Source organism: Hypoxylon trugodes (assembly GCF_022578975.1).
Source record: "Hypoxylon trugodes strain CBS 135444 unplaced genomic scaffold F4822scaffold_1, whole genome shotgun sequence".
Taxonomy (NCBI): Eukaryota; Fungi; Ascomycota; class Sordariomycetes; order Xylariales; family Hypoxylaceae; genus Hypoxylon; species Hypoxylon trugodes.
In genome coordinates, this window is record NW_026250016.1 from 3,115,864 (window position 1) to 3,141,261 (window position 25,398).

Consider the following 25,398-nt stretch of genomic DNA (forward strand, 5'->3'; position numbering starts at 1 on the left):
TCCTAATCAAGAAGGTCTCAATAGTCTCGAGGAGAAAATTTCGGCAAGGTTGACGACATGTGCAGTAGTTGAAACTTGGGTTATTATATAAGCTAATTCGGAAGTGATAGACCACGTGTGAAACGTCTAGGGCGGTTATGAGGCTCTTTATAGTGTTGTATTATGTGGTTACTATGGATGAGAATCCCTTTGTCAATTCATTATTATCATTATACGTCTATGCACAGTTTTCCGTCACGTCTATATGGGTGGTGTTACAGCGGGTTACAAGTAGTGGTACAGTTTCATATCTCCGAGGGAGGTCTCATGCATGTGTCGTGAAACAGAGCCTCGCAACGAGCGCTCTTCATGATATTCCCCGTCGTTCCCTTGCTGTGTTCGAATTGCGCTTCTTCGCTTGTTTCTCCTTGCCCGTCTCCGACGTGTACGTCACTCAGGTAACCAGAGTCCTTCGGTGGCTCGTAGTGGTTGAATAGTTGAGGGTTGACGGTAATGCACTTGAGTTTCTGGTCTCGGCAATGTCCCGACAGCGCAACGTCGAAGGCTTCTTCGGATGCTTTCGTCAATAAGGGTATCATCTTCTTGGCGCCTTGCTTCGTCACACCGAATCCGAAAGTACAGACGGACATAAGTGACATCTGGACCTGACGATGTCCTTCAACCAGCTTTTCCCTCAAGAAGCGCTTCGACCATCCCGAGTATAGCTCAGTTTCACAACGAGAATCATCCGCATAAACACGAGGAGGGGGGTTTATATCGTCCGTGATGATGGAACCGCAGTGGCCGAGCCATAAAACATCCCAGTTCGTCCCAAATGGCGTAGTGTCCTCTTCGTTAACACCGGTATAGGCCCTAACATTGTCGGAGACCAGTCCCATCTCGGTTTTAATCCGTACATCCCAGTCGACGTCATCCTCCACGATAAACGCAGTCTCAAGCCCCGAGGCTACAACATACTTGAGTAGGTCGAGATGCGACAGCCATGCTTTGGCCGATCCGAAGGCCGGTACCTTAGCGCCGTGGCTTTCGCCGATATTCCTAAAAGCTTCCACTAATTCATCGGAGTTTTGTGCTTGGGGCGGAATGGTGAATTCTAGACCAGTCAAGTTGGCCGCCGCTGCAAGACCTCGAGTGCGCCAGCTTGGTTTGGTTGATAGCGCTACAAGTCTTTCGAACTGCGATGAAGTTAGCAAGCGACCAGGGTTAAACAACTCCAACAAAAGCAATAACTGACACCGAGCGTGGAATTCGCTGCAGCTGTCCTTGGGGAAGCATTTGACTGTGTAAAACTGAACTTTTGTCCCTGTAACGGTGAATAGACTTGGTATCGACTTCCCAAAATCCCCAAAGCTACGACGACGAGCACGGCGGCCAAGATTATAGACCGTTGGTTACGCATAGTATTTCCATAGGCCGCCCAACTCGGTCGTAACATGTCGTGATGGCGGAAATAGGCCTTAAAATGGAGGGTAAAGGATCGTGGACTAAAAGAGAATGTGGATAATTCTAAAGAGCATTTCGTTGCCCATGGGGATAGATGGAGGGGCCTTCGACGGAAAATTCCCAGGCTGAGATAATAACGTGCTGCGCGATCCCCTGGTCCGTTAGGTGTAGATCTGACCCAAATTCTGTTTGCTGTGCTTTGTTACTTTGTAAAAATAGCTGCGCCACTGGAAGTGATACCATGCTACCTGGTATCTTATTGGACACTGTTGACCGGTTATGCATCGCACAATGTAACCCGCGTCGCTCCTAGTTTGTCAAGGTCGTACTAGACCCGTCCTCCCTTCATAGAAGGATTCCTGAAACAATACCTACGCAAGGCTCTGGATTGCTGTCATACCGCTATCATTTATATTGCTTGACGTGTGGTTAAGTTTAAATCCGTGTTGGGACCATTATAGAATTTATCCAGCGCTTAAGTAAAGTGACCCGAATATTTGGTGCAGATTTACGGAAAGTACACATATTTGGCAATTGCTTATTTCAAGCCATCGTCACGCCGATCGCTATCGCGGGTAGTTACACGCGCATGCTGATAAGCATTAAAAGAATATATGGTGCGAAACCGATCGAATTCGTCGAAGGTACGACTATCGTGAGCTCGTGAATCCTTGCCTAAAGAAAGCCCAGTAAGCGAGACAACAGGCTTGGGGGAGGCGCTTCCGGTAGGGGTCATGACCGGCTCAGCTGGGTGCCAAGAGATTGTGCAAATATCCCGGAGAAAATGTTGGTGTAGGTGAGAAAGGTACGATGTCGCTGTGATCCTTTTTCATGCTAGGTAGTCCTACCGGGGTTCGATGCAGGGAAGATTGTGATTCGACTCATTGATATCTGTAGCCTTAGATGTAATTTCAGCGTAGTATCCAATAAACTACGCCTCTCAGCACATTTTACGCAAGATATCTCCTATTTCATGGTTTTGTTCCACATACGCACATCGATCTATCTTTCTTTAGTGTTGTCGTCGTTGTCGTCGGTCGTTGCTCTATTTCCACGAAGTAAAGCGTCGCCGCAAGTCGGTCAGCTTCTTAGGGATGTCCACTCTTTTGTATCTCCTCTTAAACCTGTGCTGTCTGGTCATTGCACAAGACAACCGAGACCCAGATCCGAATAATCAGTTTGTTTTCCCACCACTTCCAGGTCCTCAATACAGCAATGATCCCACAGTGTTCGAAAAGAATCTCAACTTCACGGTTGGGAAAAGCCAATCTCAACCGTTCAAATGGATATCTAATATGACGAGCATGAGTATCATACTCTGCCAGGAGGGGAACCCAGATTCAGTCCAGACACATACAATCACTGGTTCGTTGCGCTGGAGAATATCTGACTCATCCTTTCGTCATGAACTAACGTAATTCAAGATTGTATTGACGGTACTTCGGAAGATTTTTTGTATTGGGATGGTGATATTGGTTCCATTGATCTTAAGAATGGTTCGCAAGCTTATCTAGGAGTATGGAATTGCTCCGACTTCACCACTCCCGTATTCTTTTCGCATTATATGAACCTAGTCGAAGCACCCGCGCAATCATCCACGACGAGTAGCTCTGCGACTTCTAGTTCAAGCACTGCAACTTCCTTACCTACGGCGGCTGCCACAACACCGGCGCCACTGACTACATCTGGAGCGGGGTCCACTGACTCTCAGAAATCGACCGATTCGTCATCTGGCGGTTCGAATGCTGCGGCAATTGGTGGTGGTATTGGCGGTGGCATAGGAGGCGCGCTCATATTGATCGCGGCGGCATTTGCTTTCTGGAAATGGAAAAGCGGAAAAGCCAACAACCAGCAGCAACAACAGCCGACGCAGCAAATCGCAAACTGGGCAAACAACGACTATAACGCCATGTCTGTCAGCTCAGGTTCGAACGTATACAAACTACCCCACCAAACCCCGGAGCTCTATTCAAGTCCACACAGCGTATCAGAACTTCCTCAAAGTGGTGGTGGAAATGGGCCGTACCCTGAGCAACGATATGAAATGTCATCAGAACGGCTCTAGAAATTTTAAGCGGAGGATTTAATAAAAATATTTACGGATATGATGTAAAGATAATTTGGAGGTATACCCGGAGGCATTTTTGCTTATAGATGGAAAAACTTGTATTACTATACTCCATAGATATTGCCACGAATTGAGAAGATTACGGTTCACTGTCTTGCTACAAAGAATGAACATGCTCTGATTATGTCATCAGAAAACAGCGAAGTTGTTTACCTAGGTACTTAACTGGGACGGTTTTGTGAACGAATTAAGTTTACCTTACATGATATCCCACGTTGTACTATAAGCTTAATTGTATGCTTCAAAAATAGCTTCAACTCTCATATTACACTTCGTCAATAACTAATTACAGAGACTCAACTTTTGAGTACAATCTCCCAACCTTTTCCCAAAATAACGACACAAATCAACATTGTAGTATGCGATCACCTCATAAAAACGGCCCCCACCATGATCCAATTTCCCAGCATCCTTGTCATTTCCATTGCCATTCCATTCTTTTTGCGCCACCGCGTTAAAAACTCAGCTATAGTTCAAGCTTCGACATAATCTATCGGACCTATGCTGTTCTGTTGTGGTTATTTCCGACCTAGCCAAGACGGACCAAGACAAAGCAATTCTGTCGAAAGTCCCATCGACATGGCGATTATCGCTTCACAGAGCCTCGACTTGCTTTCTTGGCTTTCTGGGCGCAACAGTGGGGAACGCCGCATTACTAAACAGTCAGTGCGGTATCATTCCTGTGGTAGCGTGGACGCCCTCGGGAATGAATCCATGGTAAAAGCCGATGGGTCAATATGCAGGTGGACGGCACGGCGAAACACGGTACCTTTATCAACACATCTAAGTCTCGAGTGTGTCTCGTGGCAGGGACAGAGACGCGTGACGAGCGATCGCGATTAGAAATGAATGCTTTTCCCTCCTCTTACTTTAAATTGGCGTTATTGGCGCTTTCTCATATAATGGGGGGTTGGGGACGGCAGGACGGGTAACGCACATTGTGAGTGTAGACGTCAGAGGCGTATGCATCCCGGAACCTGTAATTACCGGACGATGAGCTGATAGGCGGGGCTACTACCCGACTGCTAAGGAATTTTCGGTCTAGCCGTTCTATAAGGAAACTCCGGTAAACTATTGGAAAGCCCTCCGCGTGGAAACAAAGACTAAATAGGTCAAGAAGCCGACTGAGACGGTGAGAGTCTTTCGGCGCAAAGAAGGTTCCAAGACCCAGTTCGTGGCGTCGCAAATTGGTTCGAAAATGTAGCAGTCGGGCATGATTCTATTAGGGTAATTCGTCGGCAAGGACTGTATACATTTCCCCCGCTACCTCGCCACTCATTCTAAAATAGTGGCTTTGAGTATATTCTTTATGCTGCCTACTTGAGAAATATGTGCTCCGATTGATATTGGACATATTTCTCGATATGCGATGTCCTATTAGTGCCGATCATAAGGGACTTTCAAAACACATAAAGGTACTAGGCGAAAATCACCATACATAAAACCGATGCTATAAGGCTGTCTCTTGAGACCATGTCCGATAGCATGACTCTTTGGATGCTAAGACAAAAAGGAGGCGGCACAACTAGCACGCAAAGATATAGCCTACGTTTACAAGATCCACATCTCCAGATTTGCCCAGAGGCTAGGTAGAACTCAGGGATACTGTTCAATAGGGTCTACACTCTCCAGCTAACTATGTCGCTGAGAAAGACGGAGAGTTTTTACCAGCACTTTTATATCGCTGTTAGCTTCACACAGGGTTGGCGTATGCTGTCGTAATCGGACAGCGTCTTGTATCAACTGATCATTATATTATCTTGCATGGCCTTGCTTCATGCGATAAAACCATCTATCCAGCCATGGTAGTCCTTTAACATCCTTAAAATGATAACAAATCATAATACATATCCTCCCACTATACCAACGCTATGCGTTCTTCTCGTGCCTATCCAAAGGCGACTCTCTTCCACGGTGGATTCCGTGCTGGGAGGCCTCGTGTGCCATTGACATGCGCCTAATATTCTGGACCCCAGTCGACTAGAGAAATTCCCTTTCCTTTGCTCTCCATTATACATTCGAGTTTATCCTCGTTAGTGACCCAGCCCTGCCGTTTCGTCGCAACGGCATACTTAATCGGGTCGCGCCATTCCTCCCACCATGTCTTCTCACTCTGGACGACACATCTCCGCCCCTCTTCACCATTTCTACCCGTAGCAAATGGCCACACAGCCTTGACGACTTCGTACTTGCTCTTACTAGAGAACAGGGCCGCTACACTGGATAAGAACTTGTTGTGCTTATCCGGGTTCTGGACCACCACCTTAGCGTGCGTGATGGGGAACTGCACCGTGACTTGGCCTTTATAATCCGTGGAGGCGACAAGACTCCGTATTTGGCCGTCTATCCAGTTTGTGTCGAGATTTGCCACGACTCGCTCTAACGTGAAGGTCTTGATAGACGTTGAGTCCTTGACAAAACGCTGACACCACGCCTCTAGCCCAGCATCCGCGCCAAAATCGGGCTTGAGCCCGGGCTCACTCCCGCCGCGGAGGGCAACCTCGTCCCTGCCGACGCACCGTAGGTAGTCAAGACGGTTATGCGGGTCAGTTGCGACGAGAAGATTCATAAGATTCAGCTTGATACTGAAGTCGATTTTGCGACCACGGTTGCCTTGGATGAGAACCTGGGGCTTCGGCGGCACCGTGGCGAGGGACCGTAGCAGCGTAGCCAGAGCTTTAGGGTTCTCAGAGAGGTAGTTAGCTTTACTTGTTATCGTCGTGGTATCTGCCGCCAATTCAAACATCGGCGGGAGGTATTGGCGATAATCCAGAATAGGAAGGCCGGGATAGTATTGTGGGCCTTTCGGTAATTGAGTCCGGGTTGGGTCCATGGAAGCATCCGAAGGGCCGGAATACGGTGGAGGTTGGTGGTGTTGGGCGTGTGCTGCGATCTCCTCGGCGGGTAACTCCACGGCATGATCCGGCAGAGCCGCTGCTATGGGATTAGCTGGAAGCTCTGCTGTTGCTGCTGCTGCTGGGGGAGGACTGCTAGGTCCGGCTGTATCTGATGGTCGATGAACTGCCCCGGCCGAGCGTGAGGCTTTATCGGCCATTATGGGTTTCCGATTTACTCCTCCCATGATGCCGTTGTATTGGTATCGTATAATCTAGCAAGAGGCCGCCCGTGATTACTTTTAGGGTATCACCGAGCCCAACCGGCGATCCGAAGAGCGAGTATTGGCGGAAATCCGAAGCGCAACACGTAAGTATCTAGATCTCAAAGGCACATCTAAAACTTAAACAAAAGATGAATTGATGCTATTCATACCACCTCTCCTGGCCTTGAAGAAGAATAAAAAACAAGAAGTTAAACATGTGAAGTGGATTTGCAAGGGCTGAAGCTGAAAAACGATCATCGCTCTAGGATTGTGGCGCAGTCTGAAGTACGACCTCAAAACGGACGAGTCTTGTTGATTAACGATCTTCGGATTGCCTGCTGCCTAGCTAGGACCTAATTAGGTACATATATAGCGCTAGAAGCACCTAATATGGCACCTAAACATGTGCGTAATTCGCCCTTTGATACGCGTACCCACTGAGTCAGCCGCTCTAAGTCTGCCTGTCTGTCTTACTTTAGAATGTTGGGGAGGGATCTCTTCCGACAGCCTCAACCTTCTAGTCGTGGGGGAGTTTAGATACTGGATACGTGCCCAGCTACGTGCCAATCATCGCCGTATTGATATCTTATTGTACTGCAAAGCGAGCCCCATTTCGGGAATAAAACTCTGCTATGAAATACAAATGTAGGTGCAAAACACTCCGTGCGAATCGACAGCTCTCATACATTGGGTGCATATCTTTGAACAAATAAAAGATCCGGAAGATTCGCATTGAAATTTACAGGACCAGACTTAGATGTACTATTTGCTAGTTCAGAAGCAAGTTATCAACCATGTCTACACGCATTTCATCTCAAATTTATGGGCAAGTCAGGTAATTTATTATTACTCTAGTAACAAATCAAATTACGCTTCGGATAGATAACCCTTCACCCTCGCCCCGACCCCTCCTCAATCCCCGAGCGGAAACTCCGGTGACTCCGCTAGAAAGGCAAGCGTCGGACTTTGGGATCGCTATCACATTTTCTTCTGGAGGTGCTCAAACCAGTACTTGGCACCGTAGAGTCCTTCTTTGAGATGGCCAGTGTCCATCCCAAGCAACGTTCTCTCAAGTTCCAATTCCTTGCGGGCGTAATCGAGAGCCTTCGCCCGATTGCAACCATCAAGCGCATATTGTGAGCATTCGCGGTACACTTTACACAGTTCCATACCGTGTAGATTCTGTCTTCTCAAAAGCCGCGCAAGTTCTTCCGCAGCCTTCAGGGCCTCTCTAGCTGTCATAATTTTTGGAATTCCGTGGTTGGCTTCGAAGTTCAAGTCTTTAGACGCGCCACATGTGTAGGCCGCCAAAGCTTGGTCGAGAACCACCATGCGATACCGCAGTTGGTCGGTCTGTGACTTGGTACAAGCTGTGCAGTCGCAAGTGATACCCCATGTCGCAGACAAAGAGAATGCGCGCTGTTGGCGGGTCCGACAGACGTTTCCAGTATAATCCACGTATATCTGGTCGCCGGCTTTAATATCGTGGATTGCGTGTATGGTCAACCTCCCGATGGTTGGATTCCATGAGTTATGGGCGTTGGGAACACATGAATGTCTGACCCGACTGTACAAGGAGAAGACGCCCTCGCCATATTTTCCTGCTGGGCCCAGCTGGACGTTGTTGGTAAGGTAGATAGCACAGAGGTTGAGACTCTTCTTGACGGCTTTTTGTAATTTCTTCCCCTGAAGAATGTTCCCGTCATTATCTTTCCATCTCCTAGCTTTGTGGAAACCCCAGACTTCGCGTTGGACATAGGTGTTGTCTTTAATACCGTTTGCAACTGATGGTTGGCAAAATATTTTCACCATTTCGGCGACCGTGGCTTCTGGTAGGGTATTGACAATCTTAAGGAACTCCGACAGTTCCTCGTCGTCCGATACTGGCGGCACCATGACTAAGGGGGCTTCGGCGATGATACGTGTGCCACGGCGGATATTCGTTGTCGCGAAAGCCGCTTCATCGCCAGCGGATCCGATCTGGCGGAACTCGGCCATCGCTGCATACTCATTAGCAACATGGATACCAATATCCTACTGTGTAGGACTGGAGTAAGTGAATATCTTACCTTGAGGCTTTCTTCCGTTCATGTTTACGCGTCAGGAGTATCTGTTAATATGGTAGGCGTTACGATGTGGTTTATCGAGAGTTTCGGGGGGCGATGCACTCCTGGGATAGCAGTAGGAGTTTGTCTGCTTTCACAAATACCTAGGTATCTATAATGAAAAGTCCGCTTGACTTTGTAAGATTAGGAAACGGTCTGGAGTCCATTGATTCCTCAGTAAGTCATTGTCCTCGACTGATTCACTCTAGCAACTCTCAGAACCTAACTAGGTACGCCAGGCATCTAGAAAGTGTCTGCCTGTTTTCTGTGATTCCTTACGGGCGCATATGCTCCTCGATATTGGCCGCCCTTTCTTTCATCTTCCATGGTGGCATTATATCAATGCTTCAAGCAATATCTATTTTGCTTCTGTGTTCTTACTTTGCTGCATCCCTGAAGCCCATCTCTGTAGAATAAATATCGCAGCTTACTCAACCACCACACTCATAGTATTTATACCAAGTGCTTATACAGGCGACAATGTCTTATTTACTTAGGAGGTCGATTTATCATCTTCGTGTTTTTATCCGCTACCCTAGTCGCGTATGATCAAACGGATACTTCAGCCGGAACCCGATGCAAAAAGACGATCATCATGGAGAGTCCAATGAGAGACTACGGGGTCATCTAAAAGGGGAATACTCCACAATTTCACTCGGCGGTTCTAAGAGTATTCTTCATTTATATTAACCTCTATTTCTTTCTTGTGCAGCCTTTTGAAGGTAGCATCGACCGTCGTGTACCGGACCCCAGGACGGGACATGCAATTTAGCCAAATTATGCCGCCCCCTAGACTGGGCAGCGGGTATGTTATCGACGCTTTAACGCAACATGTTTACCCCACGAAAAACCAATCAAATCCGTAAGTATAGAGTATTAAGCGTTCGGGTTGCCTCGCATATAATCGCGTCGAGTGACTTGACAGACATCCTTGTTATCTGTTGAAGCGATATTTAACCCTTGCTGGGCTCCCTATAAGTCTCTGAGACCGGCCTCAACTTTTACTAGAACCAAGTAGACTCAAGTTCATTCACTTGCCAAGCACTTTCAAAATGAGAACCGCAGTTGCTGCCCTCGCCTTTTCTACGCTGGCCGCCGGCCACGCCACGTTCCAAGAACTATGGGTTGCTGGCAAAGACGATGCGTCGACTTGTGCTAGACTTCCGGTACGTTATATCTCATATATCTGACTAGGTCACATATGGAATACCGAACTAACTATTGCGAAGGCAAACAACAACCCTGGTAGGCTTGCGAAACAATAACATCTAACATGAGTGATTCACTGCTAATGGAAGTAATGTAGTCACCAATGTGGGCTCAAACGACATCCGATGCAATGTTGGCGGCACCAAGGCCGCTAGCGCCAAGTGCAGCGTAGCTGGTGAGAACACCCAAGCCTTTCCTTCCATCCGAGTTCTTATTCACTAACAATTTTCTAGCTGGCGACACCGTCACGGTAGAGATGCACCAACAACCCGGTGACCGAGGTATGTTTAAGGCTCTGAACCATTGAGACACGAAAAATCGTATCACTAACGGCAAGGAAGACTGCTCTAAGGAAGCTCTTGGAGGTAACCACTTTGGTCCGGTAATCGTATACCTGAGCAAAGTCGCGGACGCCTCCTCGGCCGATGGATCGTCATCTTGGTTCAAGATCTTCGAGGACGGTTATGACCCCGCCACCAAGACCTGGGGTAATGACAAGTTGAACAAGGGCTGCGGTAAACAAGACGTCAAGATCCCCGCTGATATTGCCCCTGGCGACTACCTCCTACGTGCCGAGACCATCGCCCTCCACACGGCTTCCCAGGCCAACGGCGCTCAATTCTACATGACTTGCTACGTACGTACTTCCACATAAGCCTTACCCTAAGAGTCGTCTTTTAGAATCGGATCATAAGCGCTAACTATGATAATAGCAACTCACGGTTACTGGCGGCGGCTCCGCGAATCCCTCTGGTGTCAAGTTCCCCGGTGCATATAGCGCGAACGACCCCGGCATCAAGATTGATATCTGGGGCAGCAGCTTTACAGAGTACAAGATCCCCGGCCCGGCTGTCTACTCGGGATAGATTCTCTAGTGAAGGATCGCTAGGAGTTGGTGTACGAAGTAATGGTACGGCCATAAGTAGTTGTGTGCTTAGCTATACTTTACTGATGCATATAAACTTTTCACAATTCAAGTATTTAAATATGATGAAAAAGATGTCTACTTTCCTTAGTGCCTTGAAGGTTATAATAGTAAAGATGTGACGTTACCTAGCAATATCTGTGTTCTCTTGTGTATTCCACAAGGAAGCCAAGCCTAGATTTTGAATTACCAGCAATTATCACCTTGCGTATTGCGTCTGGAGCCACTAAGCCATGAACCAGGAACAAATTAACCCGATATGCCGAATCTGAACACGCATTTGAGGGAGTATTCTTGCGCTGACGATACTGGACGAGTGAATTTGTCTTCGGAAACCAGGGACCAAAAGGTATTGCAGAGGACTGAGACTGTGGCGTCACGCTGTTCCGAAAAGGACCGTTTCTAGAAGAATAGCACTCACACTCTCCCACCGGGCGATTCACCAAATCCCGGTGGAAATCGTCATGCGAAGCACTTCTTAATAAGTGTTATTAATGCCGAAGCCCATTATGTGACTGGAACCTATGATAAAAATAGAGTTACCGACATGTTTTTGAGAAACGTCGGGTCGACATGATTCGAGAGTCTTCTATGCTAGCAAACTTGCATTGAGCAATAAGAATTTCAAGGGTCTCGTCTGCAGCATTTTCATCACTTTTGAATAATTATGTTTGGGGTTCATAGTCCAGAAGATATATCGTCGTATAAGCTAGTATATATCTCAGTTGACGATGGCACACTGTATTGAAGAAATGAGAATGGGGAATTGATGTTTTTTTCTGAGTTCAAAATTACAGCCATCTTTCTAAAAACATTACCTCTTGGGGGGGAGGAGTTGATGACATAATCACGATATGATTATGTAATACGATCAGTAGGTAGGTATTTATTATTGCCCCGCCTATTTCTTTTCTACAGCGTTTTCCCTTTTTTTCATCATTTTCTTCTTTCGTGACTAAGAAAGTAATCAAAAATGAGGCCCGCGACACGATTCTTAGAAGTCCATGTCAAATGGAAAGCCCCGGCCTCCAGGACCAAGCCACAGGAAGAATGTTTCGCCCCGTCTCACTCTAGGAGTGACATGCGTAATCAGAAGGTTGATTTCGTTGTAACCAAATGATAAGAGGTGCCGAATGCAGGTGATACCATCTAGAAGGAATCAGATCATGAGTAAGCAGAATATATATCAAAACCAGCCATCTACAGCTAGTTGCGTCTTTTTCACCCGTCAAGTAACGCCAACAGAAGAGAAGTTAAGTGAAAATGGCTGTGCCCGAACAAGAACTGAAAGAGACCATTTCGCCGCTACCACTTCCTCAAGATGTACAGGAGCTGAGCAATGATTCGGAGGAAGATAGTGGACATGCCTCCCACGGTACCAAGCGGGGTATCCGATCGCGTCACTCGCAGATGCTCGTAATAGGAGGTACAATCGGCACCGGACTTTTCGTTGGCACGGGACAAGCATTAGCAACCTCCGGTCCGGCTTTCCTATTCTCAGCATACTTAGTCATCTGTTTTCTTGTCTATGCCATCGTTACGGCGATCACGGAGGTCGGCGCCTATATGCCCGTTCCGGGTATGTCGGTAGCGTATTACGGGAATCGAATTGTATCCCCTAGTCTCGGATTCGCTTTGGGATGGATGTACTTCTATACGTGGGGTATAAGTGTCGCCTACGAAGTTACCGCCGCTGCCGTCGTGATAGATTACTGGCCAAACACCGTTCCTGTGGCAGCATGGATCACTATTATGCTATTTGTTATCATATCGTTGAATCTTCTCCCCGTTGGGGTCTATGGGGAGTCTGAGTTCTGGTTCGCTTCCATCAAAGTGTTCACCATAATCGGCCTCTTGATTCTCTCCGCTGTTCTCTTCTTCGGCGGTGGGCCTAGCCATACTCGCCTGGGCTTTTGGTATTGGCAAGACCCTGGGCCGGTTAAAGAGTACCTCGTCGGAGGCGCTGGTGGCCGGTTTTGCGCATTCCTCTTCACCCTCATCTACTCGTGCTTCAGTTTCAACTTCAGTCCTGAGTTGGTTATCATCACGGCGGGCGAGATGCAATCCCCTCGTAAGAATCTTCCAAGAGCTGCATTACACTTCACTTGGCGTTTAGTCATATTCTATGCCCTCGGAGCTCTTGCTATTAGTGTCATATGCCGAAGTGACGAATCCGCTCTTGCCAACGGCGGAAAAGGAGTTGCGTCGTCTCCGTGGGTTATTGCTATTAAGAATGCCGGGATACATGGACTAGACAGCGTCATCAATGCTGCCGTTATTACCTCAGCCTGGTCGAGCGGTAATTCAGTTTTATATATGTCTAGTCGGTCGCTGTACTCGCTAGCCATAGCAGGAAACGCGCCTCCGATATTCGCCCGTTGCAACAAACACGGCGTACCCATGTACGCCGTAATAGCTTCGAGTCTCCTTTCTTTACTTGCGTATCTTAACGTCGGTACTGTCAGTGGCATCGTGTTCAACTGGTTTGTTAGTGTTATCAACACGGCGGCATTTATCAGCTGGACAAGTTGCTGTCTCATTTTCTTCCGCTTTAGAAGGGCATGCGAAGTACAAGGTATCGCAAAAGCTGACTTGCCATATTCCAGTGTAGTACAACCTTATGCAGCATGGGTTGCCATTGTGGCATTTGGTATATTTGGGTTGCTGAATGGATTCTCGGTCTTCTTCCCAGGGCATTTTACTGTATCTGATTTCTTCGCCGCATATATCGGCATCCCGGCGTTTTCACTGATATATTTTGGCCATAGGATTGTAACCAGAAGCGACCCTTGGATAAGGGCGCCTCGTTCCGTTGATCTTAAGACTGGCTTATCTGATGTCCTAGTGGACGGGGAATCGGAGGTCGCTACAGAGACGGTTGTGGCTCCAACTAAGTACAACAGCCATCGGTGGCTAAAGAGTATATACATTATGTTGGGATGGGACTGAAAGTTTCGCCTCTTGATTCCTATTGCCCGCATGATATCCATATACTTAAACTACACAAATGATCACTCTGTTAAAAGAAAATATCTTTTTCTCGCCCTATTACCTGAAGGCGGGAGCGGACCCTGCGCTATTTAAACTAGGATTCGGACCACCGCGAAATAATAACTAAACTCCCGAGTTGTCTAAATCAAATAAACAAGATAGACAATACCCAAGTAGATTTACATAGCAGTCCAGTAACCTCAGATGTGCAGCGAAGCAATTGACTGCAGTCTCGCGACTTTCTTGGCAACTTGGCCGCTTTAAGACCCTGCTGTTACTAATGAGTAACTAGTGCTACATTATACCATGCAGACTATAAAATCACACAATCTCCGATGCCAGCTCATATGCAGAACTTCCCCACTTCTTCATCAAGGCCAGCATGACTCACCATATACCAAAAGAAACAGAAGGGGAAATCAGGATCGAGGTCATTGACCGGGCAGAAGATGTTGTTGCGGGTTTTGACTGCATGGTACGTATAAAATTATGTTGTATATTCTTACCCCTATTTCTTGGTTGGTCCTTGGCTTAGTTGGATGTAAGATGGTTTTCATTTTTGTCGTTGAAACATCAATTTCTAATAAAAATACTCATTAACGCGTGTAGTGCAATGCCTTCGGCCATCAAACCCGCGATACCCTATGGATAGACCTGAATCCAGGGTGGGACAAACCCGGCCCTGAAGGTAGAGCCCGAGGTGCCCAACTCCTAGTTGACTCATGGCGTAACATAACCCGCGACATCAATGGGAATGATAACACAATCTTTCTCAAAGCGACTCTTCCTAACCAACAAGGAGAGCGCGTTGTCGCCGGTATAGCGATATGGATGCAGTTATCAATGGTCGAGGGTCGCGGGGTGAAGCCATCCGATGATTTGCGCGAGTCAAAGGATCTTGACGTCTTTTACCCGAATAACGAACCTGAACAGCGCTACCTTTGCCAGGTCTACCGCTCGTTTGTGAAGCGCCGGATTGAGGTGGTTAAGGAAAAGGAGTCATCGCAACAACCGTCGTTGATGCATCTCCGATCATGCGCGGTGGATCCGGCATATCAAAGAAGAGGAATCGCCTTGAGGTTGGTCCAATGGGGACTTGACGAAGCAAAACGTAGAGGTGGTCTAGAAGCTATCACGGAGGCGTCTAGCAGTAAGTTAATCCTTTGTCTGACATGGCGATTTTGAATAATGCCTTGTCCTCGCCCCTTTATGCCTATCCATCTTAGGTTTTTACTTCAATGTCTCCGTTCACTTCTTCCTGTGACCTGGGTGCTATGTACCCCTAACGATAACCACGGGTTGCCATTTCTGACGAATTTATCCAGTGGGTCGGCATGTCTACCAGCGCTTAGGCTTCTATGGAGAAGGGCCAGATATGGAATATCTTGTTGATAGCGAATTTGAATCACGAGATAGGCCACCTAATCTCTTCAGTAAGTAGTATCTGTGTGTTCTGCACCCTGATTCGACATATCAGAAAATACGTCACGCCAACCACCCGAACTGTCCCCTTGAAGGTATTTCATTGCTGACTTTCATTGTTGCAGTGCGTACTGGGCCAACGAAGAGCAAAGATATATAGCCGTGTATCCTATCCTTAACAATGTAAATACCATCAAAGAGGCTAGACGATACTTTATTACCTAGAACCCCTAACACGTGCTCTTTAGGGGATGAACAAATATAACAATTGCCTTGTATGGATACACATAATCGCATAGCTATGCTATTGTGCATTCAAACAAGGAGAACAATTCTTCGTGTGCAAAGAAATTCGGCATGTTCAAAGATAGCGGAATCTTTTCACAACAGATTCGCTCTGGCCGGCATGTATATAAGCTGAGCGAAAAGCAGTCAAGTTATGTCTGGAGCAACAGTCTAGTATCGATCAAAGTTTCTAGTTCACAACTTATTTATTCTTCCAATCCAAGTTAATTATTCGTATCAGCGACTAACTTCCTCCCCAGTGTCAAGATGAATCAAAACGATACGGACGATAAAATCGCCCATGTCGAGTCGGATCTCGTGGATATTACCAAAATCCTTACCAACTTCGAGGAGTCTAGGATTATGGAAGAACAGTCTACCAGGGATAGTTTGGACGTTGTGGGAGCTAACGTCGACTCGATGAAGAAAGAGGTTTTAGAGCGCTTAGACAAGATGCATGATCCCAGGGAAGGGACTGTCAGTGGCGATTTCGAAATTCTACGCGGTAGATTCGACATGATAGAAGGCCTAGTAAGACAGCTTCTTCCACCATCGCACGGCAGCCCGCCAAGGAGCGCTCCCTCTCCCGCAAACGTGGATCACACGGCAAGAAGCGCTGAACTGAAGACCCTCAAAGCCGAATTAAAGAAGGCACAGAAAGATAGAGATGAGTGGGAAGGCCTTTACCAAGACTCTGAAGAACGCCGAAAACACCTAAAGGTGAAACTCGAAGACCAGAGAAACAGGGGTCGAGTCATGTTTGAAACCCTGTCGGCGATGAAAGGAAATATTCGGGTCATGTGCCGCATTCGACCTGCTCCTCATGGTACTCCTCAAGAAGAGCTTGCCGATTTCGGAAAGCCGATAAAGAGCGACTTGACACACCATTGGGGGACTTTGCGCATCCCAACAGAGCGAATCGACGTCACGGGTGCCCGAGTAATCGAAGACAAGCAATTCGAGTTTGAGCGCGTCTTCGGGCAGAGGGATTCGAACAACGACGTTTTCAACGAAATCAGTGACCTCATAGAGCACGCGATGTCCGGCCAGAAGGTTGGACTCTTTGCCTACGGACAAACTGGATCGGGTAAGACGTACACCCTCAGCCACAAGCATCCCCAGAACGAACTAGAGGATGGTATTGTTCCTCGAACCATAGCTCGCATGTTCGATATCATGAATACTACGTCAGACGAATTTAAGTATGATCTTCGTATGTCCGCTATAGAGATCTACGCTGATCGTATTTTCGATCTCATGCGAGAACCTCTTCCCTACGGTCCTAAATCCGAGATCCGTCTAGATGAGGCGCTATTTGTGCCATTCTCACAGCAGGCTATAGCAGAGAGTATGTTTGAGAAGGTACTTGCCCTAAGGGCAACTAGCTCTACAGCCATGAACGAGACCTCATCTCGCTCACACCTGATCGTCTCGTTTAAAATCACTCGGGTGAGAGTCAAGGGAGGAGAAAAAGAAGAGGGACTGTTCAATATAGTGGATCTGGCCGGTTCGGAAAGATCTGCTGCTGATGGCTTAGAGGGTCAGCGACTTAGGGAGGGAATTGAAATCAACCAATCCCTTCTTTCTCTGAACTCTGCCATCACGGCCATGGCGCATGGGAGAGTCGCTGCTTACGACACAGCGCTTACACGCGCGCTGCGACCAGTGCTCTCAAGTGACTGCAAGACCATGATGTTCGTCATGGTCAGCCCCTTCAGGGAGGACTTTATTACCACAATGCAAACTCTCCAGAAAGGGCAGGAAGCTACCAACGCGAAGCTGGCTTCCACGAAGAGAACCAGCAGGACTGGACCGCGACCGACCTCTATGCATGGCGGGTCCAAACCGTCGGCATCCAAGATGCCTCCACCCGCCAGCAAGCTTCCAAGAGGCGGTAGTGGAAGAGGTGCTGGTGGAAGCGGTGGCAGCGTCCTTGGCTCTTCGCGGGGTCGACCATCGTCATTCAGGGGAGGTCGAGATGAACCTGGATCTTCGCGATGATAGTCACTTTCGTAGTCATGTTCGTGACAGGAACGAAATAGTGGGACGAAAGAGAGTAGGTAGCTAGAAAAGAGATAGAATCTCCGGGCCTTGAGTTCCAAGGTTTTCAAGTACTTTCTTGGCCTACTTGGTCGGTACTATTGTTACCAGATGTATTATTACATATTGTAAAAAGGGGAAAAAAAGAAGAAAAGAGAGAAAACTAAGAAGAAAGATTTATGTTTTAGTTAGGTAGTTTAATAGTTTAAAATGTTTTTTGTTTCCTCGCATAAACAATTTCCGTGCCTATCTATGCAAGCTTGAATGTTAAATTTTGAATAACCGTCAGAAATCTGAGTGAATTGACTTCGACCATTACGAAAGCAGCTTAGTCATTAATACATTACCTCATACCCTCGTACAAGCCAGCTCGTTTCGGACGTTACACATGTGGCTTTCGGACTATTGCGTCATTATTCGTCATTGTCCTCGAGAGGGGATCAGCTAATTCTTCAACACAACATACTATTTGAACGAAGACAACGTTTTTGTGAGAAAACTTGTTGATACAAGTAATTGGCCATTACCAATTGCAAATACGCAAGGTACAAATCCCCATTGCTGAGGTATATACAGTAATGTACAGAATATTAAATAATGATACAGATACAACGCCCGGGATACTAAATCATCCATATGCGATCATGACCAGAAAGAAAATGCTCGAAACTCCCAAATTCCCAACATGAACTCCTTGATTCCAAACAAACCCTTTTTAATAACCTAACACATTAACAATTAAGCAAAAGCAGCAGCTATGACGTCGGTGCAATCCGTCAAACTAGCTTCGTCGTTGCCGAGGAGACTCAGTTTTTCCATACTACATAGAATTATTAGCGATTAGACTATAGTAATATGTTAAAAAGAAAACTCACGCAGGCACGAACGCATCCGCCCAGGCCGAGGCATCAGCGCCGAAAGTATTCCAGTCACCACTGGTCTCCGTCGAGTTGCTGAGGGACTCATCGCTGTTGAGACTGGCCGGGGCAGTTCCATCAGCAGTCTCAGTGTAGAAGTTGGTGTCCAAATCGTCAACAGTCGAGTCGAGAGCGTTTCCGTTGAGATCCTTAGCAGCGCTGTGGGCTCCAACAAGGGCAACCAGCTCGGTAGATGTGAATCCCTTAGCCGCAAAGGCAGCAACTATCGAAGTAGCGTTGTCATTAGGTCCAGGCATCTGGCCTGTTGGGTTTGCTGTAGATGAATCTGTTCGGCCGACCTTAACGGATATCGCGGGCAGACCCGGGCAAGATGCTATGGCGAATGCTGTTGTCGAATATTTGTGAGCTAGTGATACAATAAAGGGGGTAGTGGGATAGTTTAGGTACTCACCAGCAGCAAATTGGATCAAATCGGCAGTGCCGACGCTAAATTGTGTTGCTTTATCGCCAAGGGATGAGCATATGTCGACCATCTGAGCGTTCTCGCCGCGGTCGGTGCACTCGTCAGCTAGAATGATCGATCCGTCACAAGAACCGGGAAAGCAATCGTGGAAGGCAAGACGAATAGCTGCGCGAGCATCGTCATTGCAGTTGCCAGAGCTGTCTATGAAGCTCGTCTTGAGATCAGCAGCAACATCCGTCCAGGCTGCTGGGCATTGTGCGCTGACAAGCCCGTAATTCGCCACGAAGGCAGTGAATAGTATCGAGGATCTAAGGGAAAACATGTTGTATGTGGTACACTAGTGAGTGATCTTGTTTTGTATAAAGCGAATGCTAAGCAATGATATGCTAGAAACAGCGAAGAAACGATGGAGACGAAGTAGATCTTGAAGATGAACGATCGAATGTAACCCTTGAATGGCCAGCCTAGGAGTTAAGATGATGATGGAAGCTGAGAAAACTTGATGTGGTGCTGCTCATCTTGGGAGATATTGGCGTCTCGTCTCCTGATACTTATATGTGGGAAGCATCTCTTACCAGCGTGCTCCTAATCATAGTCATGATACTATGGCCCTTAGACTCCCTTCATACTAGCAGACCCTACATACAACTTACAAGGTAGATATCGCTTTGGTCCCTCAAGGATGCTTCCCGGGAGGCATCCGAAAAGGTAGCAAAATGCCGAGACCTGGATGGAGCCACGCAAGCGGTAGCATGGGAGCAGCCGAGATGTCAAAAAAAACCCGGAACACATATATTTCTTTCACGATATGACTCTATTCGCTATTAGCTAATATGTGTTATCCTTTAAAGATTTTATCGTGATGATTATCGTATATTCATCATAGAATAACAAGAACTAACGGTTACCTACTTGGCACGACGGCGCTCTAAACGGCTAGGCCTATCGTCAAATTCCCTCAGCTAATCGAACGATCGAAGACGATGTGTATGCAGGACTCATTCTGCCACCCGTGCGGAAATGATCAAACCGATCCTAGCGACGATCATAGTCTTGTCACTATGGTGAAAATATTATGCAGGAACTCCTAACTGTGATACGAACGAGTGGTATCACTAACAATAGAGATTGTAGGTAAAAATCTTGGCGCTGTCAGCCCCAGGGCCGTGGGTTAGTAGAAGAGATGAGCATCTCCTAGGATTAGATCTCGGGACGTCTCTGTCAATACTACGTGCTTACGACGACGGAGTGCGATATGTCTGTGTTTTACACGCTTAGACACTTCGTGGGGGAAGTTGTTTCTAACTTCGCAACAGGGGGGACCCTTAAGAGCCTCCAGCGTCAATGTTACCTTAGACTACAGTCGGTAGGGATCGTCAATTTCCCCTAGCGTCAAGATCCTGGCCCCTCATAATATGGGCAGTGGACGCGTGTTTATGAAACAAATTTCGCCTGACCATATAAAAAACAACAGGACGACACAGGCTACCAATGAGGCTTTTTGTTTAAACACCAAAAGCCGCAACTAGCGCTAGCTCCGCGGGAATGATGTCTGGGGTTATGTTCATAGATAAAATGATGTGTAGGATTCTTTATCGTATTATCATCCCATCTAAATTCCTTTGATCTGGACAGGGGTGCAACAAAAAAAATAATTCCTCCAACGTCGTGGTGGGAATACGTATCTCTTCGATGTTATCAGTCCCTGCGAAGATCAAGCACTCCTCCTGGTGCTGCTTCGTAAACTAATAACAATCTACCTTTATCTCGGCGAAATTCGGGGTCTCTTTGAAAATGGAGCAAATCGTCGTCACGATGTTCGTAGTCAATTGAGAGGATTTCGCCTCAAGATCTTGTTCTCATCGCCTCCACATAGATGCAAGCGGTGAGCTAAGATTCCACATGCAGAGCAATCTGAAATACGTGACCATGCTTATCGACTGACTTTGGCAGATTCGCAAATCTCGCTAATGAAGTATATTACGTGTCTTGCCTTAGAGCGCTATGATATAGATATTCCGAGCCCATTAACGGGGCAATGGAGCCCGAGGAAACATAATCCTTCTTTATCAGACTGCTGATAGGTCGAAAGGAAAGCCCAGGTTAAACTACCTAAAGTAGTATTAAAATGAATTCTTGATTGTTAGTGTCAGCAGCCTTAGAGAAAATACGTCTTCCAGTTAGGCGTCTAAAGCCGTAAGCGCCGTTGGGTTTCTGTCTATTTTTCTGACTGTCGAATAAGGGGTTGTAACATCTTGGATATCTTGGCTTAGACTTTACCATAAACTCACACTCCACATTAAACCCCATTCATTGTCAGCTACGACCTGATTGCCCAATGTAATTATTCGAAACCCCAGCTCTATGGGTCATGGCCCGAGCGAGAGCAACGACAGCCTTAATTTCAGCCCCTATTCCAACCAATCATTTTCTATTAATTCCTTGAGTAGATCTTTCATGTACATATATGTTTTGTTCAAATCATACGTTCTAGCTGGGCTCTAGAACTTGACTTGGCTATCTAGAGATATACATAGCACAGATTGTTGGATATCATATCTTAGACTAAGTGCTCGGTAGCTGTTGCATCTCTAAGACAATGGAAGCCAATCCGAGGAAGGGCTTAAACACTTAACGAGACAATAGAGGCAACTCGTCGTCCAAAAAAAAAGGTATCTCCACCTCGTAGCTATGACCAATAAAGCACCACTCATTAGTGTTCTGACCATACCGACGCTATGAAGACCCATATGGGGTCCCCACTTGGAAGTGTTCCGAGATATATGTATGGTCTTAATGTACCGAAACCCCGGTATTCCTAAGGTGCCATTTTGGATACTACCTCGTCGGCATGAAATCGAAAGGTTCGGTTACCGAATGCGAATTCCACGAACATTGATAATGGGGCTACGCGTATAGCAAAGAAGAAATTACTACTCTGTTTTTTTCTAATTTTTTTTCTTTCTCTTTTCCATACGAGACTCGTTCTAAGTCAGAATCCTCCTCGCAATCTCTAGGGGGGCTGATCTGTGAGATAATTACGTAAATCGGTACGCGTCCCTGCAGATAATGCCCAACCGTAACGTGAAGCCCCTGCAGGTCATATCGGGTACCTTACAGAGCCGCATCAGCACAAATCGAAAAAGATGCTAATTGATCGAATGTAATTGGTCTAAATTGTTGATATATCACCTGTAACAAGTGATATGTCGATGTAACTACACGATGTGTTTTGAAACATGCGACGAATTCGGTATTTACTAACTAGCATATACTCAAAATGCTGATCTTGAAGTTCGTTAGTTAGTGCGCGCGCGGTTGGTTATTACCTAGTATTCTTGAAAACAGTTCGCAACTAATGCACAGGCAAATAATTTGACATATTGTTAGCAATCTGCCTCCAGAAATATCATTCTTCGTTACTTATACGTTACAACTCGTATCCGTTTTCGAGATAAGTCCCGCGTCATAGATTAGACCGACTTAACTGATGTTACCGTTTCGGCAGGATCCCATCCCATGCCTCTGATAGATTTGACGAAACTGGGTATACTTTAGCTTTTTCTATACATCTTATCTTTCATGCTTCGTTTAGTCGTTTCGAGTCTCTAAGAGAACTTCCCTCTACCCCAGGGAAACTTTCACATAGGTTCAATACTGATATCTAAAACAGACAGTAAGGATATCGAAAGTAATATGTACTACTTCGGCTCGATATTCATCACATCAGATATGCCGGTCTAACATTGCTACCAGGAGACCAACACATTTTTCAGTGTAATCGTATATGTTGACCTTTCCTCCAAAGCCCTATGTTCTAGACCAACCTATCGACCAAATTAAAGGGTCAACGAGTGCATATGGTTCTATTTTCCAGCTTCCCCAGCTTCCCCAGCGGCGGATTAACCCTTAAGCTTATTTTCGGAAGGATCCCGCGAAACCAACACAGCATGACTCCACGCTCGCAGGCAGTTGGGGCAAAACTTGAGCCCCAAACACCAACAGCAGTCTTGGCAATTCGTATCCAACCTAGAGGGCAGGGACGCTGCCTCGAGGAATATAAACGGGGCCTGTATTCCCTGAGCAAAGAAGCTTTACGACGCAAAAAGACCACAGGCCTGATTTACAAGTTGCTATCCTTCCGAAGAGTACCTATCCTGTCTCGAAGACGGTCCGTTGAGCATCGTAGTACTGCCACTTCGGGAGCGAGCACGTCGAAATCGTCCGAGAAACGTACAATTAGTCACTATGGAAGTTTTAGTATACACACGAAGGATAACTCTACCTTCTGCTAGAAAATTGCAGCCCTAAGATGACAACCAAGGTAAGACAGATTATAGTGGTCTGAACAGTGAACCTATCTTAGTAAGCAAGAGATAGGGGAGAGACGATGACTAAGGGATAGCTCTGTACGATAATACATACAGTTAGTAAGCAAGCACCTGAGTCATCATGAGCTCCATTAGCTAAGGCACTTGATTATATAAGTTTCACAATTAGTAATCTGTCTAGACTTCATGCTTGTATTCAAATAGGGCAATATTAGCTAATCTTTCCTTAGGTTCATATGCTCTTCGGATCGCATCTCCTGTTTACTTACATATATAAGTCTTCTTGGCCCTTATTGGCCTCTTAGTGGTTTGAAGGAAGATGACGTTGGTATTTGGTCGTGTAAAGGTAAAGGAACCAATGAAAAGAGGCAGATCGTATGATTTGAGAACGTCACCGCGATGAGAAAACTGCTTCATAGGAATTCATTTATTGGGGCTACGGTAAGCCCAATTCTATAGGAATGGCAAAACAGAAAACCATCCGCGTCATCATGACGAGCCTCCAGCGCAAAGCGCAACTACGCATGCTCGTGTAAGCCGACCTCGAACTCTGTGGGATATCCTCTCTCAGCCTTCGTCACGTTCGTATGATCCTCTAGTACACATATTTTTATCCTAACTCAAACCTCTCAACGCATTATGTTTGCAAACAATTTAGGCGTGCTTCTTGAGGATGGTGACGAGAGCGTTGGGGTTGGCTCCGACGAGCTTCTCAGCGGGCTCTATGTTTCCGTCCTTGAAGAGGAGGAACGTGGGCATAGCGGTGATACCGAGCTCCTGGCTCAACTCAGGTAGGTCGTCCACGTCAATCTTGGCGAAGTGAATGTCCTTGAACTGTTCGTCGTTTGAGTGGCTATATCACAATTACCAATTAGCGATCCATTTTCCAACGCATAATATACGTATATATGTGGTAGGTTGGTTTGCGCAAACTTTGCGAAACCGAGGTGTTACTTGTGAGGGATTTCGTGGATTTGCACTTACTTGGCTAGGATGGGAGCAATAGCCTTGCAAGGACCGCACCAGGTAGCGAAGCAGTCAAGGAGCACGACCTTGTTGTCCTTGATGGCCTGCTTGAAGGCGTCGGCGCTTTGCGCAATGTTAGCAAATTGTATCACCACTTCGTAGGAAGACAGCACCCGGCTAAGCGGGGTAGCCGGTTTGCGCTGCAGGGGCCCGGAGGACGGTGAAACTTACGTCTGGTAGTTGTGGACAGTCATGTTGGGCGAGGTAGTATGGAACTGGCGTAAAGATGCGATATGCGACGGTCTGTAGATAGATTGTCTGAATGTAGACTGAGCTGCTCGTAGGAAGTTTGTTGACATGGAGAAAAAAATGGAATTGCAAGTGGGCTTTGGATGCGCGGGGCAATGGTGGGTTTATTTATGTATTTTAGCTCTTCTCTCTAATAATTAGGGACAGGAGGGAAGTAAGGCTACGCCAAGACTGATTAAGCTTGGTGTAACCGGTGTGTGTGGAAGGTAGAAGGTGGAAGGTAATAGAGTTGTATAGGTGTTATTGGGTAATTCAGTAATTCATGCGGGTGATTGATATTTCGCAACTGATGGAAGGCACGGCAAGACAAGGCGTTGTAAGGTACCTACCTAACCTAGCTAATCTTTAGTTTGATGATGTAAATGTTTGATTTGTAAGTGTAACTGATGACGTGATCAAACCTACATGCATGCTCTTTAGGGTCTTTTGGGGAGGTGCTTCTGTGGCTTGCTAACGATTCCAGGGCCTTGAGGTTGGGTCCGTGGCGCTCAGTTCAACTAAAATTGTACCTATCAGACCTGCCAATGACCTGCAACATTTCCCCGAACAACACCGACACCAAAGTTTTATCACTCAAGATTCCAAATCACGTATTTGACTATAGGTCCCTGTTTGGATTAGTGATAGCCATTATTTTCCAAATCCTCGGGATTTGAAATATAACCTCAAAATAACTCTCGCCCCTTATAGTGGTATTGATCAAGAAATTGTCATGTGGTAATGAAAATAGTCACTTACCATTCACACGATCTTGTATTTCCCCTTTTAACATTATTTGGTTCATCACACATTGAAATGGCTGG

The 25,398-nt window shown here is 46.6% G+C and overlaps 11 protein-coding genes across 11 annotated transcripts; 6 read left to right on the forward strand and 5 right to left on the reverse strand.

The window, feature by feature from the left end:
* Positions 1 to 139: 139 nt before the first annotated feature.
* Positions 140 to 2,028, reverse strand: F4822DRAFT_386679 (glycosyltransferase family 25 protein). Its single transcript, XM_051456730.1, has 2 exons — positions 1,235 to 2,028; positions 140 to 1,175 (listed from the first exon to the last, which is right to left on the reverse strand). The coding sequence occupies exons 1-2, from the start codon at positions 1,433 to 1,435 to the stop codon at positions 285 to 287; spliced, it is 1,092 nt and encodes a 363-aa protein (XP_051319750.1). The 5' UTR covers positions 1,436 to 2,028; the 3' UTR covers positions 140 to 284.
* A 4-nt stretch (positions 2,029 to 2,032) lies between these two features.
* On the forward strand, positions 2,033 to 3,716 carry F4822DRAFT_386680 (uncharacterized protein). Its single transcript, XM_051456731.1, has 2 exons — positions 2,033 to 2,808; positions 2,868 to 3,716. Exons 1-2 carry the CDS (start codon positions 2,538 to 2,540, stop codon positions 3,506 to 3,508), a joined length of 912 nt encoding a protein of 303 aa, XP_051319751.1. The 5' UTR covers positions 2,033 to 2,537; the 3' UTR covers positions 3,509 to 3,716.
* Positions 3,717 to 5,294: 1,578 nt separating this feature from the next.
* F4822DRAFT_32861 (uncharacterized protein) lies at positions 5,295 to 6,864 on the reverse strand. Its single transcript, XM_051455593.1, has one exon. The coding sequence runs from the start codon at positions 6,651 to 6,653 to the stop codon at positions 5,529 to 5,531; it is 1,125 nt and encodes a 374-aa protein (XP_051319752.1). The 5' UTR covers positions 6,654 to 6,864; the 3' UTR covers positions 5,295 to 5,528.
* F4822DRAFT_32868 (uncharacterized protein) lies at positions 6,865 to 7,603 on the forward strand. The gene is made up of 2 exons (XM_051455596.1): positions 6,865 to 7,316; positions 7,527 to 7,603. Exons 1-2 carry the CDS (start codon positions 7,075 to 7,077, stop codon positions 7,555 to 7,557), a joined length of 273 nt encoding a protein of 90 aa, XP_051319753.1. The 5' UTR covers positions 6,865 to 7,074; the 3' UTR covers positions 7,558 to 7,603.
* On the reverse strand, positions 7,461 to 9,251 carry F4822DRAFT_386687 (SET domain-containing protein). The gene is made up of 2 exons (XM_051456732.1): positions 8,741 to 9,251; positions 7,461 to 8,671 (listed from the first exon to the last, which is right to left on the reverse strand). The coding sequence occupies exons 1-2, from the start codon at positions 8,760 to 8,762 to the stop codon at positions 7,650 to 7,652; spliced, it is 1,044 nt and encodes a 347-aa protein (XP_051319754.1). The 5' UTR covers positions 8,763 to 9,251; the 3' UTR covers positions 7,461 to 7,649.
* A 395-nt stretch (positions 9,252 to 9,646) lies between these two features.
* Positions 9,647 to 11,063, forward strand: F4822DRAFT_32896 (glycoside hydrolase family 61 protein). The gene is made up of 6 exons (XM_051455609.1): positions 9,647 to 9,942; positions 10,006 to 10,021; positions 10,083 to 10,160; positions 10,219 to 10,266; positions 10,327 to 10,622; positions 10,699 to 11,063. Exons 1-6 carry the CDS (start codon positions 9,829 to 9,831, stop codon positions 10,849 to 10,851), a joined length of 705 nt encoding a protein of 234 aa, XP_051319755.1. The 5' UTR covers positions 9,647 to 9,828; the 3' UTR covers positions 10,852 to 11,063.
* Positions 11,064 to 12,173: 1,110 nt separating this feature from the next.
* Positions 12,174 to 13,859, forward strand: F4822DRAFT_424439 (amino acid permease/ SLC12A domain-containing protein; the record flags this gene model as incomplete). The annotated part of the gene is made up of 1 exon (XM_051460145.1): positions 12,174 to 13,859. The coding sequence occupies one exon, from the start codon at positions 12,174 to 12,176 to the stop codon at positions 13,857 to 13,859; it is 1,686 nt and encodes a 561-aa protein (XP_051319756.1).
* Positions 13,860 to 14,239: 380 nt separating this feature from the next.
* Positions 14,240 to 15,679, forward strand: F4822DRAFT_32898 (uncharacterized protein). Its single transcript, XM_051455610.1, has 4 exons — positions 14,240 to 14,376; positions 14,511 to 15,051; positions 15,227 to 15,334; positions 15,449 to 15,679. Exons 1-4 carry the CDS (start codon positions 14,284 to 14,286, stop codon positions 15,481 to 15,483), a joined length of 777 nt encoding a protein of 258 aa, XP_051319757.1. The 5' UTR covers positions 14,240 to 14,283; the 3' UTR covers positions 15,484 to 15,679.
* On the forward strand, positions 15,680 to 17,903 carry F4822DRAFT_32899 (P-loop containing nucleoside triphosphate hydrolase protein). The gene has a single exon (XM_051455611.1). The coding sequence runs from the start codon at positions 15,876 to 15,878 to the stop codon at positions 17,607 to 17,609; it is 1,734 nt and encodes a 577-aa protein (XP_051319758.1). The 5' UTR covers positions 15,680 to 15,875; the 3' UTR covers positions 17,610 to 17,903.
* A 483-nt stretch (positions 17,904 to 18,386) lies between these two features.
* Positions 18,387 to 19,311, reverse strand: F4822DRAFT_424442 (class II peroxidase; the record flags this gene model as incomplete). Its single annotated transcript, XM_051460146.1, has 3 exons — positions 18,387 to 18,468; positions 18,524 to 18,911; positions 18,978 to 19,311. 3 exons carry the CDS (start codon positions 19,309 to 19,311, stop codon positions 18,387 to 18,389), a joined length of 804 nt encoding a protein of 267 aa, XP_051319759.1.
* A 4,421-nt stretch (positions 19,312 to 23,732) lies between these two features.
* Positions 23,733 to 24,968, reverse strand: F4822DRAFT_386701 (thioredoxin-domain-containing protein). Its single transcript, XM_051456733.1, has 3 exons — positions 24,518 to 24,968; positions 24,305 to 24,409; positions 23,733 to 24,173 (listed from the first exon to the last, which is right to left on the reverse strand). The coding sequence occupies exons 1-3, from the start codon at positions 24,643 to 24,645 to the stop codon at positions 23,975 to 23,977; spliced, it is 432 nt and encodes a 143-aa protein (XP_051319760.1). The 5' UTR covers positions 24,646 to 24,968; the 3' UTR covers positions 23,733 to 23,974.
* Between the last annotated feature and the right edge of the window lie 430 nt (positions 24,969 to 25,398).

Coding starts and splice junctions, on each gene's coding strand:
- F4822DRAFT_386679 (XM_051456730.1), bottom strand. CDS start 1,435: ATGTTACGACCGAGTTGGGCGGCCTATGGAAATACTATGCGTAACCAA. Junction 1,176..1,234: donor CAGCGAATTCCACGCTCGGT/GTCAGTTATTGC, acceptor ACTTCATCGCAG/TTCGAAAGACTTGTAGCGCT.
- F4822DRAFT_32896 (XM_051455609.1), top strand. CDS start 9,829: ATGAGAACCGCAGTTGCTGCCCTCGCCTTTTCTACGCTGGCCGCCGGC. Junction 10,161..10,218: donor CGCCAAGTGCAGCGTAGCTG/GTGAGAACACCC, acceptor ACAATTTTCTAG/CTGGCGACACCGTCACGGTA. Junction 10,267..10,326: donor CCAACAACCCGGTGACCGAG/GTATGTTTAAGG, acceptor ACGGCAAGGAAG/ACTGCTCTAAGGAAGCTCTT.
- F4822DRAFT_32868 (XM_051455596.1), top strand. CDS start 7,075: ATGTGCGTAATTCGCCCTTTGATACGCGTACCCACTGAGTCAGCCGCT. Junction 7,317..7,526: donor CTCTGCTATGAAATACAAAT/GTAGGTGCAAAA, acceptor TTATTACTCTAG/TAACAAATCAAATTACGCTT.
- F4822DRAFT_32898 (XM_051455610.1), top strand. CDS start 14,284: ATGACTCACCATATACCAAAAGAAACAGAAGGGGAAATCAGGATCGAG. Junction 14,377..14,510: donor TTGCGGGTTTTGACTGCATG/GTACGTATAAAA, acceptor TAACGCGTGTAG/TGCAATGCCTTCGGCCATCA. Junction 15,335..15,448: donor TAGGCCACCTAATCTCTTCA/GTAAGTAGTATC, acceptor TCATTGTTGCAG/TGCGTACTGGGCCAACGAAG.
- F4822DRAFT_386687 (XM_051456732.1), bottom strand. CDS start 8,762: ATGAACGGAAGAAAGCCTCAAG. Junction 8,672..8,740: donor GAACGGAAGAAAGCCTCAAG/GTAAGATATTCA, acceptor ATGAGTATGCAG/CGATGGCCGAGTTCCGCCAG.
- F4822DRAFT_32861 (XM_051455593.1), bottom strand. CDS start 6,653: ATGGGAGGAGTAAATCGGAAACCCATAATGGCCGATAAAGCCTCACGC.
- F4822DRAFT_386701 (XM_051456733.1), bottom strand. CDS start 24,645: ATGTCAACAAACTTCCTACGAGCAGCTCAGTCTACATTCAGACAATCT. Junction 24,410..24,517: donor ACTGTCCACAACTACCAGAC/GTAAGTTTCACC, acceptor CATTGCGCAAAG/CGCCGACGCCTTCAAGCAGG. Junction 24,174..24,304: donor ATTGCTCCCATCCTAGCCAA/GTAAGTGCAAAT, acceptor ATTGTGATATAG/CCACTCAAACGACGAACAGT.
- F4822DRAFT_386680 (XM_051456731.1), top strand. CDS start 2,538: ATGTCCACTCTTTTGTATCTCCTCTTAAACCTGTGCTGTCTGGTCATT. Junction 2,809..2,867: donor CCAGACACATACAATCACTG/GTTCGTTGCGCT, acceptor ACGTAATTCAAG/ATTGTATTGACGGTACTTCG.
- F4822DRAFT_32899 (XM_051455611.1), top strand. CDS start 15,876: ATGAATCAAAACGATACGGACGATAAAATCGCCCATGTCGAGTCGGAT.